Source organism: Phacochoerus africanus, chromosome 9 (assembly GCF_016906955.1).
Source record: "Phacochoerus africanus isolate WHEZ1 chromosome 9, ROS_Pafr_v1, whole genome shotgun sequence".
NCBI lineage: Eukaryota > Metazoa > Chordata > Mammalia > Artiodactyla > Suidae > Phacochoerus > Phacochoerus africanus.
In genome coordinates, this window is record NC_062552.1 from 53353406 (window position 1) to 53371083 (window position 17678).

The window sequence follows — 17678 nt, forward strand, 5'->3', positions numbered from 1 at the left end:
GAGAGAGGATGGGTCTTATGATACACCTTCTAGCCTGCTGATTGGTTGGGGAAAGAAGGGTCTTATGGTACATTTGCTAGTTGGTTGGGGGTATATAATGCCCCATAGGGGAGGGGTGAGGAGTGGGCCACATACATTTCCTATAGGGGGTAGGAAGGAGTAGAACAGATTGCTCAAGGTGGGAAAAGGGGCATTACAATGAGATTGGTGGGACTATGATAAGGGTCTTAAAATTCTTGTCTTGGCCAGAGGCTTTGAGTTCTATCTCCTTGAAAAGGCCTTGAAGTCCCACAGTTTTCTCATTTGTATTCATAGGAAAGACTGGCTTATGAGGTTTTTGGGGTTTATTTATTTATTTATTTTAGTGTTGTTTTTCTGTTTTGTGTATTTTTACAATAGCCTCATAAATTGATGTGGGGTCTGTGACAGATATTGCTAGTTGTTTCACTTTGGGATGATAAAGTTCTAGAGATGGATGGTAGTAATAGTTGCACAACAATGTAAATGCACTTAATGCCACTGAATTGTACACTTAAAAATTGTTAAAATGGTAAATTTTAGGAGTTCTCCTCTGGTGCAGCAGGTTAAGGATCCGATGTCACTGCAGCAGCCTGAGTCACTGCTGTGGCACAGGTTTGATCCCTGGCCCAGGAGCTTCCACATGCCTCAGGTACAGGAAAAAAAAAAAGTAAATTTTGCTATGTATAATTTACCATACACAAAAACCCCAAACCTAGAGCTAACATCATACTTAGTGGTGAAAGACTAAAAGCTCTCTAAGATCAGGAACAAGATACGGATGTCTGCTCTTACCACTCTACTTAACATTGTACTATAGAGTCAGGCCAGGGATATTAGTAAAACTAAGTAATAAAAGTCATCCAGATTGGAAAGAAAAAAGTAAAACTGTTGCTTTCTGAAGATGACATGATCTTATATTTAGAAAATACTAAAGAATATCCACAAAAAAGCTAATTAGAGCTAATAAACAAGTTCTAGCAACATTGCAAGATACAACAGCAATACACAAAAATCAGTTGTATGTCTATACATTAACAATGGCAATCTCAAAATGAAATTCAAGAAATAATTCCACTTACAATAGTATCAAAAATAATACATAGAATTCCTCTTACACAGAGAAGTGCAAGAGTTGTACACTGAAAAACACAAGACATTAAAGATCTAAAGCAAGAAAAAAATTAAGACATAAATAAATGGAAAGATATCCAATGTTCATGGATTGTAAGATTTAATATTAAGATGGCAGTTCTCCCGAAATTGATCTATAAATTCAACACAATTGCCATCAAAATCCCAGTTGCCTTTTCAAAAAGAAACAAACAAGCTGATCCTAAAATTCATATGGAATTCCAAGTGACCTTAAATAGCCAAAACAACTTTATATAAGAAGAATAAAGTTGCAAGACTCACATTTCCCAATTTCAAAACTACTACAAATCTACAACATTTAAGACAATTTGGTAATAGCATAAAGACAAACATATAGATCAATGGAGTAGAATTGAGAGACCCAAAATCAATCCATATAGCTATGTTAAACTGATTTTCAACAAGAGTCTAAGATCATTCAGTGGGAAAAAGACTATTCTCACAAATAGTGCTATGATGACTGGATATCCACATGCAAAAGAATGTAGTTGAACCCTACCTCAAAGCATATACAAGAATTAACACAAACTGGATAAGAGGCCTAAATGTAAGAGCTAAAATTAGAATGCTCTTAGAAGAATACGTAAATATAAATCTTTGAGACCTTGCCTTAGGCAATAGTTTCTTAGGTATGACACCAAAAAACACAAGAAACAATAGATGAACTGCACTATATCAAAGCAGAAAAACTTCTGCATGTCAGTGGATACTCTCAAGATAGTGAAAAGACAATCCACAGAAGGGAAGAAAATATTTGTAAACCATATATTTGATAAAGGTCTAGTAACCATAGTATATATATAGAACTCCTACAATTTCATAGTACAAACACAACCCAATGAAAAATGGACAAAAGTATTAAAGACATTTGCCCGAAGAAGATATAGAAATGCCAATAAGCACATGAAAAATGCTCACATCATTAGTCATTAGGGAAATTCAAATCAAAAACACAATGAGATACCACTTCATACCTACTAGGATGACTATAATCAAATAGACAACAAGTGTTGGCAAGAATATGGAGCAACTGTAACAGTGCTGACAGGAATGAATTTGCTTTGGAAAGCAGTTGGTTGGTTCTTCAAAAAGTTAAACATGGGGAGTTCCCTCCTGGCCTAGCGGTTAAGGATCCACTGGTGTGGATTTGATCCCTGGCCCAGGAACTTCTGAGTGCTGTAGGCATAATCACATGGAATTACCATATGACCCAGCAAGTATTAGGTATTTACCCGAGAGTAGTGAAAACATAAGTTCAAATAAAAACTGGTACATGAATGTTCATAGAAGCCTTATTCATAATATTCAAACAGTGAGAACAACCCAAATATCCATCAACTGATGAATAGATAAACAAAACATGGTATAATCATGCAGTGGAATATTATGTGACCATAAAAATACATGAAGTACTGGTATATGCTACACTATGGGTGAATCTTGAAAACATTATGCTAAGTGAGAAAAGCCAGACAGAAAAGGCCACAGAATATATAATTTCATTTATATGAAATGTCCGGAATAAGAAATTCAGAGAGAAAAAGATTAGTAGTTACTGGGAGCTGGGGGAAGGTGGGGAGGATAATGAAAAACGACTGCTTAGTGGATATGATGAAAATGTTCTGGAATTAGGTAGTGGCGATGGTTCCACAAACTTTTGAACATACTAAAAACCACTGAAGTGCACACTTTAAAATGGTGAATTTTGGAGTTCCCGTCGTGGCGCAGTGGTTAACGAATCCGACTAGGAACCATGAGGTTGCGGGTTTGGTCCCTGCCCTTGCTCAGTGGGTTAAGGATCCGGCGTTGCCGTGAGCTGTGGTGTAGGTTGCAGACGCGGCTTGGATCCCGAGTTGCTGTGGCTCTGGCGTAGGCCGGTGGCTACAGCTCCGATTCAACCCCTAGCCTGGGAACCTCCATATGCCGCGGGAGCGGCCCAAGAAATAGCAGCAGCAACAACAACAACAACAACAAAGACAAAAGACAAAAAAAAAAGATATCAGTGCATAGGAGTACCCGTCATGGATCAGCGGTAATGAGCCTGACTAGTATCCATGAGGACGTGGATTCAACCCCTGACCACAGTGGGTTAAGGATCCAGCGTTGCCGTGAACTGTGGTGTGGTGTAGATCCCGAATTGCTGTGGCTGTGGTGTAGGCCTGTAGCTACAGCTCTGATTCAACCCCTACCCTGGGAACTTCCATATGCTGTGAGTGTGACCCTAAAAAGACACACACACACACACACACACACAAAAGGATCAGTGGATAAATTCCAGGGTGGAGAAGTTGGAAATTGAGGGGGGGATATCCCAGACAGGAGGTATCTACAGAGAAAGGATCCCCTAAATCTGGATATAAAATCCCCACAAATCCTTGGATAGCTCCTTACTGCACATCAAGTAGGTGAGACTCCAAAGAGCCCAGTGGAAAGCAAAAGCTGAAAAGCAGGTATTTCAGCTGCTGCTGCTGCAAAGGAGACAGAATTTGTAGTTTGATTTCCATAGATTTAAAGAAGTTTGGTAATGACTTTAGACTGCCCACTGAAATTCCATAGGGGCTGTGGAATTAGAAGACTATGGACTAGGACTAAGGAATTCACCCTAATAATAATGGTGAAACTTAAACAGCATTCATCATAAGAAAGGATTGAACCAAACTCCTCAAGTTTGAGTCAAGTTCAAGCTATTAATTTGACTGCTTCCTAATACAAATATCAGTGTTCTTAAGAGGAAGATAAAGAATCCAGGATCTGTACAATGTATCATCCCCAATGTCCATTATACAGATTTTTAAAATCCTAGCCATGCCAAAAAAAAGAAAAAATAGGAAAATGTAACTTAACATCATTAGAAAAGTCAGACAATGACAGTAGATACCAAGACCACCCAAATATTGGGAAGAAATTTATTATATTTTACTATAAATATCTACAAAAGACCTTAAGCAAAAGATAGTTACAATGAATAAATAGATGGAGAATCTCAGCAAAAGAAAATTATATTTACTTTTTTGGGGGGAGGGGCTTTTTAGGGCAGCACTCGCAGCATATGGAAGTTCCCAGGCTAAGAGTCGCATCAGAGCTACAGCTACCAGCCTACAATACAGCCACAGGAATGCAGGATCCAAGCCACATCTGGGACCTCCACCACAGCTCATGGCAACACCAGATCCCCAACCTACTAAGCAAGGCCAGGGATCGAACCCTCATCCTCATGGATACTAGCCGGATTCTTTTTTGCTGTGCCGCAACGAACTCTCTATTTACTTTTTTTTCTTTTTCTTTCTCTCTTTTTTTTTTTTTAAGGACAACACCTGTGGCATATGGAAGTTCCTGGGCCAGGGGCTGAATCTGAGCTGCAGCTGGGGCCTATGCCACAGCCATGGCAACACTGGATCCTCAACCCTCTGAGCACACCAGGGATCAAACCCACATCCTCACAGAGACAATGTCGTGTCCTTAACCTGCTGAACCACAATGGGAACTCCAAGAAAATTATATTTAAAAATAGAAATTCTAAAACTGAAATTAAGTGAGCAATTCAATGAATGAGTCTAACAGCAAGTTTAAGTTGTCAGATGAAAAGATCAGTGAAATTAATGAAATACTGGGAGATATCCCAGTCAAAAGACTGAGAATAAAAATTGAAAAAAAAGACATATCAAACAATATTAAAGTAATGGTATTTATTGGGGTTAGAGAAGGAGAGGAGAGAGAAAACAAGGCAGAAAAACATATGAAGAAAAAATGACAAAAATCCCCGAATTTGTAAAGACAACATTTATATATTCAAAAATCTCAGGGCACCACAATGAGATATGTATGAAGAAAACCACTCCTAGATACATCATAGTCAAACCGCCAAAAACAAATATAAAATCTGAATAGCAAAGATAAATAATACATGACATATTGGAGAACAATAATTTGAGATATCTTTGATTTCTCACCTGGTCAAATAACAGTGGGGGAAAACCTTTAAACTTTTTAAAAAATTACTCAATGAATTTTATTACATTTATAGTTGTACAACAATCATCACAACCCAATTTTATAGCATTTCCATCCCAAACCCCTAGCTCATCACCCCCTCAACCTGTCTCATTTGGAAACCATAAGCTTTTCAAAGTCTGTAAATCAGTATCTGTTCTGCAGTGAAGTTCATTGTGTCCTTTTTTTTAGATTCCAAATGTAAGTGATAGCATATGATGTTGGTGTCTCACTGTCTGATTGAATTCTTAGCATAATTTCTAAGTCCGTCCATGTTGCTGCAGCTGCCGTTATGTCTTTCCTTTTTAATGGCTGAGTAATTTTCCATTGTGTACATGTACCACATCTTCTTGACCCACTCCTCTGTCGATAGACATTTAGGTTGTTCCCATGTCTTGGCTATTGTATATAGTGCTGCAATGAACATTGGGGTACATGTATCTTTTTGAGTCATGGTTTTCTCTGGATAGATGCCTAGGAGTGGGATTGCTGGATCAAATGGTAATTTATTTTTAGTTTTCTGAGGAATCTCCATACTGTTTTCCACAGTGGTTGCACCAATTTGCATTCCCACCAACAGTGTAGTAAGGTTCCCTTTTCTCCACCCTCTCTAGCATTTATTGTTTGTACACTTTTTGATGATGGCCATTCTGGCTGGTGTAAGGTAGTACCTCATAGTGGTTTTGATATGCATTTCTCTAATCATTAGTGATGTTGAACATCTTTTTATGTGTTTTTGGCCATTTGTATGTCTTCTCTGGAGAACTGTCTGTTTAGATCTTCTGCCCCCCCTTTTTTTTTTTTTTTTTGCTATTTCTTGGGCCGCTCCCGCGGCATATGGAGGTTCCCAGGCTAGGGGTCCAATCGGAGCCGCAGCCACCAGCCTACACCAGAGCCACAGCAACGCAGGATCTGAGCCACATCTGCAACCTACACCACAGCTCGCGGCAACGCCGGATCGTTAACGCACTGAGCAAGGGCAGGGACCAAACCTGCAACCTCATGGTTCCTAGTCAGATTCGTTAACCACTGCGCCACGACGGGAACTCCTCTTCTGCCCATTTTTTGATGGGGTTGTTTGTTTTCTTGTTATTGAGCTGCAGAAGGTGTTTATAAATTTTGGAGATTAATCCCTTATCAGTCGCTTCATTTGCAAATATTTTCTTCCATTCTGTGAGTTTTCTTTTCATTCTGTTTAGGATTTCCTTTGCTGTGCAGAAACTTTTAAGTTTAATTAAGTCCCATTTGTTTATTTTGGGTTTTTTTGGTCATTACTCTAGGAGATGGATCTGGGAAGGTATTGCTTTTATGTCAGAGAGTGTTTGGCCTATGTTTTTCTCTAAGAGTTTTATAGTATCTGGTCTTATATTTAGGTCTTTAATCCATTTTGAGTTTTTGTGTATGGTGTTAGAAAGTGTTCTGTTTTCATTCTTTTCCATGTGGCTGTCCAGTGGAAAACCTTTAAAGTGTTGAAAGAAAAAGATTGTTAATACAGACTTCTACATCCAATAGGATGATGAAAATGAAATAAAGTTATTTTCAAATAAAAGAATTCATCTAAGAAAATTCATCACCAGCAGATCTGCAACAAACAAAATGGTGAAGGAAACTCTTCAGGCTAAAAGGAAACGATGTCAGGGAAAATCTTAGACTTTCAAGAATCAATATTAGAGGATCAAAAATGGTATAAATATCTGGGTAAATATGAAAGACTACTTTTTCTTTCTATTTTCTTTAAGATACAGGACAGTTTTTTTTTTCTTAGTGCTGTATTTTATTTAATTTTTTATTGAAGTAGAGTCGATTTACAATGGTTTGTCAATTTCTGCTGTATGACAAAGTGACCCATTCATATGTATACATACATTCTTTTTCTCATATTATCTTCCATCATGGTCTTTCCCAAGAGACTTGATATAGCTCCCTGTGCTATACAGCAGGACCTCATTGCTTATCCATTCTAAATGTAATAGTTTGCATTTACTAACCCCAAACTTCCAGTCCATCCCACTCCATCCCCCTCCCTCTTGGCAACCACAGGTCTGTTCTCCATGTTTGTGAGTCAAGATACAGGACAGTTTAAAGCAAAAATTATAACATTGGAGTTCCCCTCGTGACGCAGTAGCTAACGAATCCGACTAGGAACCATGAGGTTGCAGGTTCAATCCCTGGCCTTGCTCAGTGGGTTAACAATCTGGCGTTGCTGTGAGCTGTGGTGTAGGTTGCAGACGCGGCTCAGATCCCGCGTTGCTGTGGCTCCGATTGGACCCCTAGCCTGGGAACTCCATATACCACGAGAGTGGCCCAAGAAAATGGCAAAAAGCCAAAAAAAAAAAATTACAACATTATCTGTGGAGTTTATAATGTGTGTAGATATGATACCTACAACAGATATAGCATAAAGTATGGAGCAGGGATGGTAGTAAATGGACCTATTTGGTTACAAGGCTTCTACATTTTTTGTGAAGTCTTACAATACTAAGTAGGTATGAAAACTAAAGTAGTTACATTGTAATACTAGAGAAATTACTAAAATATAGGATAAAGAGGTACAGCTAACTGTCAATACATGAAATGAAATTTTTTAAAAAAGATAACTATGCCAAAAGAAGACAGGAAAGGGAGAACAAAGGAACAAAAGCCATAGGGAATAAAAACAAATGATAGATCAAAATCCAACCATATCAATTATTACATTAAATATCTATGGACTAAACAGTCCAATTTATTTTTATTTATTTATTTATTTTTGTTATTTCCCCAATACAGTTTTTTTCCTACTGTACAGCATGGTGGTCCAGTTACACATACATGTGTACATTCTTTTTTCTCACATTATCATGCTCCATCATAAGTGACTAGACATAGTTCCCAATGCTACACAGCAGGATCTCATTGCTAATTCATTCCAAAGGCAATAGTATAAACAGTCCAATTTAAAGGCAGAGATTACCAAAGTGAATAAAAAGCAAGACTCAACTATATCCTGTCTGCAAGAGATACACCTCAAATATAAAGACACAGATCAAAAGTAAATGAATGGTGGAGTTCCCTGGTGGCTCATTGTATTGGGGATCCAGTATTGTCACCACTATGGCTCTGGTTGCAGCTATGCAACCAGGGGTCTGATCCCTGGCCCTGGAATTTCCACATGCCACAGTAGGTGTGTCCAAAAAAATAAAAGTAAATGAATGGTAAAAGATATACCAGCAAATAGTGAGCATAATATTAAATAAAATAGACTTCAAAGCAAAAACTATTAGCAGAGATAAGGATCAACATCTGTAACCATAAGGAGTCAATTCATTAGAAAAACATAACAATAATAAAATGTTTACACAGCTAATAATAGCGTTTCAAAATCCGCAAGGCAAAATTTGTCAGAATTGCAAGGAGAAATGGGAGTTCCTGTTGTGGCTTGATGGTAACAAACCTGACTAGTATCCATGAGGATGCAGGTTTGATCCCCAGCCTTGCTCAGTAGGTTAAGGATCCAGCGTTGTGATGAGCTGCAGTGTAGGTCACAGACACAGCTCAGATCCCGTGTTGCTGTGGCTATGGCCAGCAGGTGCAGCTTCGATTCAACCCCTAGCCTGGGAACTAGGTGTAGCCCTAAAAAGCAAAAAAAAAGGACAGTTTCACAATCATAATTTCTATCCCTCAATTGATAGAAAAACTACACAAAAAATGAGCAAAGACATAGATAATCTGAACATTATCAGTCACCCTGACCTAATTGATATTTATAGAACATTACACGCTAAATGTGCAAATATTTTCAAGTGCACACAGTATGTTTACTAATATAGACCATATGTTAGTCAATAAAGCAAGTCTCAGTAAAACAAAAGGAATTAAACCATGCAGTTTATTCTCTGACCACGGTAGGGTAGGTGTGGGGCAGTAAAGGGAGAAGAGTGGGTTCAGTCAGCAGGCACCAGTGGCAGTGGCAGCACAACCAGGTATGGGGTAGGGGCTGAACACCAGGAGGAGGAGAGAGGTAGGTGAGGGCACCAGTTACCCACTCCAGACCCCAGCCTTGCCGTCTCTGGCTGCCACTTGCCCCTCAAGCTGCCAGGAGGTGGGAGTAGTGCCATCAGATTGCCCCAGATGGTGATGCTCAAAACGGGGCTCCAGGGCTTCCTGCTTGGCTCCTCTGTCTCCCTGAGGGGTGGACAGCTAGTCCTTCCAGCTCTGGCCACAGAGGAGAGCACCTAGCAAGGTACAGAGGGGACTACTGCAAGGTGATCTGCTTGGGCTGGGGGCTGGCATTCAGGTGGGATTACAGTGGGCCAAGAGGGAGGGGGTGACCAAAGGCTTTGTAAAGGAAGGAAGGGCTAGCCTAAGCTGTGCTGGGGGCTCATAGGAACAGCCTGCTTTGCCCCAGTGGGGAGCCCTAACCTTTGTTCTGGCTGGAGGTGGCCAGCCAAGAGCAGTGACTGCCAAACCTTGCCTCTCACAGAGGAACCCTTTGTCTAGTGTTAGACTCAACGGAGGATGGAAAGTCAAGCCAAACCACAGCCCCATGACCGAGAGTCACTACAAGCCCTAATGCTCAGTGATAGGACCCCACTGGGCTTCAGGGATCTCTGGGAAGAGGGCAGGGGCCCTTTGGGACCAACCTCTGGGGCCCCAAAGAGACTGCTTGTCATCCCCACACCCAGTTCCAGGGCCACCCTCACCACTGTTCCCCTGAAGGCCTCAGGGTGAGAGGAAAAGGAGCTCAGGCCTCCAGTGAGGAGCCCCAATGGGGTGGCAACATTGCCAAGCCAGGTGCCCAGAGCGTGGGATGCTCTGTTCCCTGAGCTCTTACCCACAGCTCCAGGACCTTGCTCCTTTTCCCTTAATATGAAGACAACGGTGGCTAGGCTCAAAGAAAGCTGAGGGGAAGGTCAGGAAGAATACAGGGAGTCAATAATTCCTGGTGGTGGGCTCCTGGGAAGAGGGTGCTTCTGCCAGCAGCATGAGGGGGCAGTACTGTACAGTGGTTAAGGTCATGGGTACTGGAACCAGACGGCCTGGGCTTGAATCCTCATTCCTCCACTTACTACTTTATAACCCCGGCACCCTCTCCAAGCCTCAGTTTCCCCATGTGTTCAGTTGGAAAGGTAACAACAGTATCTATTTCATGACACTGCTGTTAGAGCTAAATGGGGCTTTAACATAGTTTCTGGCAATAAATGTTATTATGGATGGAGCCCACGTGTTTATCTGAGGGGGCATCCCCTTTTCCAAACCTTGACTCAAAGTCCAGGGGCCCAGCTGATGGTAGCCAAAGTGCATCATCACCCCTATCACCACTGGGAAATTTTCAGAGGGAGAGTCAGGGGTGGGGCCCTGCTCTCCAAGGCCTTTCCAGCTGGGTGACTGCCTGAGAGCTCTGGGGCAGGGGTCACAGAGAGGCAGCCAACCTCTGAGGGCCCATTGTTTTTCTCCTCTGAGCTGAGAAAGACACTTTCTCCCCACCCCTCCTCCCTTGACGTCCAACGCTGCATGCTGAAGCGCAGACCGAAAATAAACAAACCCTGCCTGTCTCTGTCTTGCTCACAAAGAGCTGTCAGTGCCTCACAATGGTCTTGTGATGCCCATCCTTCTAAGTTTATTATCCCCAGTTCACAGATGAGGAAGTTGAGGCCCAGAGAGAGGAAGTAGTTTATTTGATGTCCCATATAGAGAAGCAGCCCAGCCCAGACTGTAGCCAGTATTGCAACACAGACTCACGGACACACCAAATACACAGCCATGCATTGACACACAGACAAAGAGCCGCACATGCAGAGCGCACTGCTGAGTAGAGAGAGGTGAGGGGCAGTGGTTTGGACCCTCACTCCCCAGGAGCCAGGTGGTGACAGCCATTTTTGTTTTGTTTTGTCTTTTCCCCCCTAGATGAGCTTCGCCTCCCAGGTAAATGGAACAGAAGTCCTCAGCTTGTCTTGTCATTTCCCCAGTGTGTGTGGGGGTGCCTGCTGCCCTAACACAGGCCAGGACAGTCCACCCTCTTCCACAGCTGTGACCACTACTTGACCTAGTGGGTATGGCAGGAGTGGGAAGCAAGAGATGCTGCTAGTGGATTACAGGAGCATGTGACTAAAGTCCAAAGAGCTGTTCACATAACCGGGTCCTCCCTGTGGTCTCCTGAGGTTAAGAGAGATGGGAGAGGGGAGACCTGAGCTTAAGGTAACCAACTGTCCAAGTTTTCCTGGGTTCCTGGGATGCAGGGTTTTCTATTGATTGATTGATTGCCGCACCTGCACATGTAGAAGTTCCCAGGCTGGGGTTCGAACCTATCCCACAGCAGTGGCCCAAGCTGCTACAGTGACAATGCCAGATCTTTAACCCATTGTGCCACAAGGGAACTCCACCAAGTTTTCAAATTTAAAACCTAGAAAGTCCCACACAAACTGGGATGAGTTGATCCCCTGAGTCTTCCATAGCTCCCTGTTTGGAAAAATGAGATTCACCCTGTAATACATAAAGGATATTGTAAACTGGGGCCAGGAGGGAAGGGGAGGGTCAGAAATAGGAGAGACTTGGCAGGCCACCTAGTGGTTGGCACTCTGCAGTGTGGGCTTGGGCAGCTCGGCTCCTCATTTTTAGGTGGATCCTTCCCACCAAATCATATCTGGAGGAGTCAATCTCTTCCCTTCCAAAATAGATACCCAGAGACCTGGGGTGGTGGGCCACTTTATTCTCCCAGCTCCTCTGTTAACTCCGGATGGTTCAGTGCTCAATAAGCCCTACTTTTAGCCCCTTTCCCAGGCTCTCTCTGAGACCCAAGCTCAGGCGTAGCCCAGCAGGCCATCCTCCCAAGTTCCAAAAGCCCTCTGTTCTCAGTAAAGATAGGAGAAATCTGAAATGTATTTCTCACTTCCTTATAGAAGAAAAAAAAAAAGAGGAAAGGGAGGTGATTGATGTTTAGATCAAAGGGCACAAGAAACAGAGTCTTAGAGGTATTAAGCTGTGGGCCCTCTGGCAACATGTAATCTCTGTGAACCTCAGTTCTTTATTGTGAAAAGGCAGATACTGTACCTATCTTGTGGGATTGTATTACACATGAAATGAGCTGCTGCTCAACAGATGTTGGTGGCTGAAGTTGTTGGAGGACTCTTTCTCCACTTAGACTTGGGAGGAGATCCCTGTCTTGGGCCAGATCTCACCCAGGTTTGTTTCTTTGGGACTCTTGCTCGTCTCAGGTACACATGCCCCCTGGCGTTGCCTCCAGGGAATAGCAAGAGGGGAGATGATTGGGGAAGGGGCTCCTGGGGGGGGGGGGGGGAGAGAATGGAGAGACTGGAATTTGAGATAAGAAAACTGGGGGTGAGACGGAGGTCCCAATTACTGGACACTGAAGGAAGGCTCAGGGCAGACTTTATCCACGATGCCCAGGCCTCTGAAGTTCCTCAGCACAGGGAAGCAGGTGTGGGGTAATGAAGACATTTACCTGGGGCCTAGCCCAAGCCAGGCCTCCCTGTGCCCTGGGTGGCCCATCTGACCCATGATTAGTGGGAGGAACTGGCTTATCTTTCACCCCGGCCCAGTGATCTGGTCCATTTCTCCTCCCAGGGCCTGACGGGGGCAGTCAGCACCATTTCTTCCTCTCTGAAGCTTTCCTTGGGTCACCATTTTGAGCCTGTGGAGTAGGAGGGCAGTGACCCTGAGCCGGGAGACTCTTCCTGTTCAGGCTGATGTCCCCTACTGGACACTGGTGTGGGGCCCACGTGGGCGTGTATTGCGGCCGCGGAGAGATCATCCACTTTGAGGGTGAGTGTCTCGGCTGAAACACAGGCCCCAGTCTTCGGAGACTGCCCATCAAGCCTCACTCCACCAGTGAGTGGGCCTCGCTGGGGCAAAGACTGCAGGTCCGCAAGCTGATGGTGCGGGTCTCTGAAGACAGATGCTTGGGCACCCGGGTTATGGGGTTTCGGGCTTCGGGATCCCCGGGAGATGGAGGTGCGGGATGTTGGGGTTGGAGCCATATAGGACCTAACCTGGCTCTGATCCGCACTCATCCGATGGTCCCTCAGGCAAGAATCCTGGTCGCTGTGGGCCTCACACATTTCTGGGCTACTGCGAAGGCGTTGTATCCAAACAAGGGCAGGGCCGCTGCTGCGCTCCTGCTTGCTTTGGTGTGTACTGGGTAGATGCAGCGGCGTTGACCTCGCAGTGCTGGAGCGCCGCATCCGTGAAGCCATGGACGCTGACCCCCCCTCCCTATCACCCCACGCTCAGCAACTGTGTGCACTTTGCAATGCAACTGCTCAGTCCAAGGCCCAATGTGGATATCAGACAAACAGATGGAAATCCCATTAGTTCGGTGAGCATGGCCCAGCTAACCAGGCAGGATTCTAACCTCGCCTCCAGAGCCAGTTAACGAAAGTAGCTAACGAACAAGCTCCTGGAAATTTCAGGGCCTTCCTATCCCGGGCATGTTTCTTTTTTCTTTTTTGCTTTTTAGGGTCACACCCGCAGCATATGGAATTTCCCAGGCTAGGAGTTGAATTGGAGCTGTAGTCCCCGGCCTGCGCCGCAGCCACAGAGGCAACGCCAGATCCTATCTGCCTCTGTGACCTACACAGCAGCTCACAGCAACACTGGATCCTTAACCCACTGAGCAAGGCCAGGGATCCAGCCCACATCCTCACGGATACTAGTCTGATTATTTCCACTGCACCACAACGGGAACTCCCTGGGCATGTTTCTTAAACTCCAGATCCACTTTACTCTGGCAGACCCAAAGCCCCCAGCTGCAAACTAGGCCTGCTAACTCATCAAGTTTCTACTCCCCAGAAACCCTTTTGGGCCCACTCTAGGAAGATCCCAGCTCGCCATAACTATCACATCCATTTACTTCAGCCTGCATCAGCCAGGTACTGGTGTGGGCCTGGTCCACTCTCATTCCCATTCCCCCCACCCCCAACCCACCTTTAGAGTCAAGCTCCATCTTTCTGGGCCTGCCCATTTCCACCCAAGCCCACCAGTTCTGGTTCTGAAGACACAGGTACCCCATCTATATATAGATCAAGACTCAGCCCTATGGACCCTTCCACTCTCCAAGTCCAGCCCTCCTCACCTCCTCTCCTAAGCCCAGCCAAGAGACCCCAGCTATTCACCTTGATGCCCCAAACTCAGCTAGAACCCACCCTTCCCCCAGCCTAATCATTACTTGCCCTCTGGAACCAAGCTGTCTTTCCTTGAGGTACTGCCAGCCTTGAGAGAGGAGCTGGAGGCCTCACAAGATCCAGGAGTCCTGGCAGTCAAACCCAACCCTAATCTAACCTTTTCCCTTTTCCTTCTTTCCTAGGTGTCGGTGGAGGTGGACTTGACCATGGACCAGCTATGACCTCAGGCACTCCTGGTGGGCATGGGGGCCTCAGAAATGGTCATTAAACTATTTTCTAAAGCTGAATTCAAGGTTCATTGACCTCTGTATTCTGTCCCCATCTCTCTACATCTGCATCTACATCTACAGCAGGCTTCTGTAGGCTCCTTGGTGCTCTTGGACCAATTTTCTTTAAATTCTATCACCTCCAGGAAGCCCTCTGGCTTCCCGGTGAGAAACCAGGACTCTGGGTCAGAGGGGTGGAAGGAGGAGAGGGACGATTCTTGATCTCTGACCCAGCCTCTGAATGCGGTGCCTCTTTCCCATTCTAGGACCCTCAGCCTTGTAGTACAGTCCTCTCTTAGACCCCCACCCCCTTTCCTTCTTCAGCAAGGATGCGAGCATCCAAGCTTGTGTCTGGAATGAGTGGAGCCCCTAGAGGCCGTTCCGCTGAGACCCGGTAGTCAGGGGTGAGTAAAGGCGTTCTGCAATCCCAGAAGGCCGTCCCATTATCGGTCCAGCAACCTCCACCCACCCCGGGACTGGCAGGTGCATCAGGTCCCTTTAAAGAGAAGGAACCCTCCTTATAAGGGGTGGGGGGGGGATTTCCAAGGAATTGGGGCGGGGCTAGCCCTTGATGCACCTCCCCTCCCGCTCCCTCCGCGGACACGCCCTCCGCCCCGCAGGCGCCGGTAGCTTTAAGAACCTCAATTCCCTCTGTCCTGATTGATAAATCCGCGCGCAGCCTCCAGCACCGCAGATTGCGGCCTCTGCAGAGCCCAGGCCGCGCCGCCAACCTCGCCGGTCCAGCCTGCGTTCCCTTCCTCGGCCCTTGTCGTATCCCGGCGGCGCCGCGTCCTCCTCAGCGAGGCCCTCTCCCCTGCTGCCCCATGTCGGCTGCCCCCGCCTACAGCGAAGACAAGGGCGGCTCCGCTGGCCCCGGGGAGCCCGAGTACGGCCACGACCCAGCGAGCGGCGGCATCTTCTCCTCCGACTACAAGCGGTGAGGGAACTCGCCAAGAGGGTGAATGGGCCGGGGCTGGCATGGCCTGGCCTCGGCAGACGCACGCTGGTACCATGGACAGCTCCCTGGCCTGTCCGCCGCGGCCCAGCCCAGGCCCCGCCCAGCCCCCTCCCGCCGCGGGCACCAGCCCTAGAGACCCCAATCCCCTACGCCAGCACCCTGCCGGGAGGGACCAGCCTAGAACCCGGAAAGGGAGGGTGGAGGCTGGCGGGGGATGGGCCAGCCAGCTCTTTTTCTGGAGGACGGAACCTCCCGCCCCAGGTGTTTCTCCTGTTTGTAGGCTGGATTACAGGTTCCCCGTCTTTTTTTATGCTTGGCGAACTGACTTCAAAAGAATGTGGGGGAGGGATCCGGCGAGCTTGCGCTGACGCCTGTCCTCCAAGGCAGGTCCTGAAATAGACTCCTAGGCCTGGCCCCTCCTAAAATCCTTCCCCCCTCATTCTGGCCGTCCCCACGTTCTTATCCCTATCTTCTGTCTGGCGCTCACACTCCTGCACCCCACATCGCTCCTATAGTTCAACTCTACTTTAACTTCCCTCTCTTCTCCGCCTTTGGCTCATTCATTCAGTTCATTTGTAAATTCTGAAAAGAAGCTTTTTTTTTTTTTTCTTGGCATTTTTGTCTTTTTTAGGGCCGTACCCAGGGCATATGGAGGTTCCCAGGTCTAATCGGAGCTACAGCTGCTGGCCTACACCACAGCCACAGCAACGCCGGATCTGAGTTGTGTCTGGGACCTACACCACAGTTCCCGGCAACGCCAGATCCTTAGGCCGGGGTTGGAACCTGCAACCTCATGGTTCCTGGCCAGATTCGTTTCCTCTGTGCCACGACGGGAACTCCTGAAAACAAGCATTTTTTTTAAGAGCCTACTCTGTCAAGTCTTGTACTAGTCACTGTGAATGCAGCTGTGAATATAAGATAGTCTTTGTCAAGTTGCTCTAGGGGAGAGCGCAGGGAAGAATCTGTCAGTGACAATTCAATATAGTGGGAGCTGTCAGATGAGAGGAGCTGGTCCCTGGGCCTGGAGTGAAGGGAGAGGGGAGAGCCAGGGATGTTTCAAGCAGAGGAAAGAGCTTTTTTTTATCAAGGTGTGGAGGTGAAAGAGAGTCAGGTCACAGGTTTCATAGGTCTTAATATGGTGTGGCCAGAATCTGAAGGGTTCCAAGCAGGCAATAGCAGATTTGCATTTTAGAAGGATCCTAAGCAGGGAGTTCCTTGCTGGGCCTAGTGGCTAAGGATCCTGCATTATCACCGCTGTGGCTCAGGTTTATCCCTGGCCCTGGAATTTCCACATGCTGTGGGCAGGGCCAGAAAAAACAAAGAAAGAAGGATCCCAAGCTGGATTATGGAGAACAAGGCATGCTGGACTGAGCAGAAGACAATAAAGGGGTGTTTAATTTGGAGAAGGGGAGCACGATGGTGGCCTAGACTATGGGTGAGGCAGAGGACCTGAGGACTATTGAGGTGGTAGAAGCCACAAACCTGACGATTAACTGGCGGGGACAGAAAGGGGAAGGGGCAGGGAGAATAGAAGGACAATTTTAGGTTACTAGTTCTTGTAATTGGATAGATGGTGGTGTCATGCACACCTTGGTGGTGTGATTGGAAAGAAAGACAATACAAACAAATTTGTGGAAAACTGTGTTGATCCTGCCTTTTGACATGCTGATATTGTAAATTTAGAGGCACATTCAAGTCTAGGAGGTAGCTGGATATTAGACTTTGGATTCCAGGAGAGATTATTAGCATATATATATTTTGTTAAAGCATGTGAAGTGAAGATAACCTAGGAAGCATGTATAAAATGAGTTCAGACAGGGCACAGATAGGAACCCTGAAGGCATGGAATTAAGGGTGAACAGAGAGCAGGGGGAAGGTGTTTCAAGGTAACTGAGAAAAAGTAAGGCAAGGGCCAGAGGAAAAGCAAAATGTGGCTTCAAGAAGGGAACAGTCAGCAGTGTCAATGCCCCATAAGGTCAACTCAAACAAGAAGATAAATGGTGACCATTGGCTTGACAAAGAGCAAGTCAACCCCTCCCTGCTCCACTTCATCTCCTGCCCTGAGGGGACCAGCTCTGGCCAAATCAGAAGAGAAGAAGGTAGACCATTTTCCCCCTAACATTCTATTATGAACAATTTTTAATATACTGAAAAGTTGAGTGAATAATACAA

The 17678-nt window shown here is 45.7% G+C and overlaps 1 protein-coding gene across 3 annotated transcripts in view; it reads left to right on the forward strand.

Annotated features, from left to right (window-relative positions):
- Positions 1-17678, forward strand: part of AP3B2 (adaptor related protein complex 3 subunit beta 2) — a 91729-nt gene that overhangs the window by 38370 nt on the left and 35681 nt on the right. The window contains exons 3-7 of one of the 3 annotated variants that reach the window (XM_047795934.1): positions 11050-11067; positions 12727-12924; positions 14465-14575; positions 14815-14952; positions 15228-15485. In XM_047795934.1, coding sequence (XP_047651890.1) covers positions 15373-15485 — 113 coding nt within the window. In that variant the 5' untranslated portion in view covers positions 11050-11067; positions 12727-12924; positions 14465-14575; positions 14815-14952; positions 15228-15372. Of the gene's footprint in view, positions 1-11049; positions 11068-12726; positions 12925-14464; positions 14953-15227; positions 15486-17678 lie in introns of all 3 variants that reach the window. The other 2 variants (XM_047795936.1, XM_047795935.1) reach the window with 2 other exon arrangements.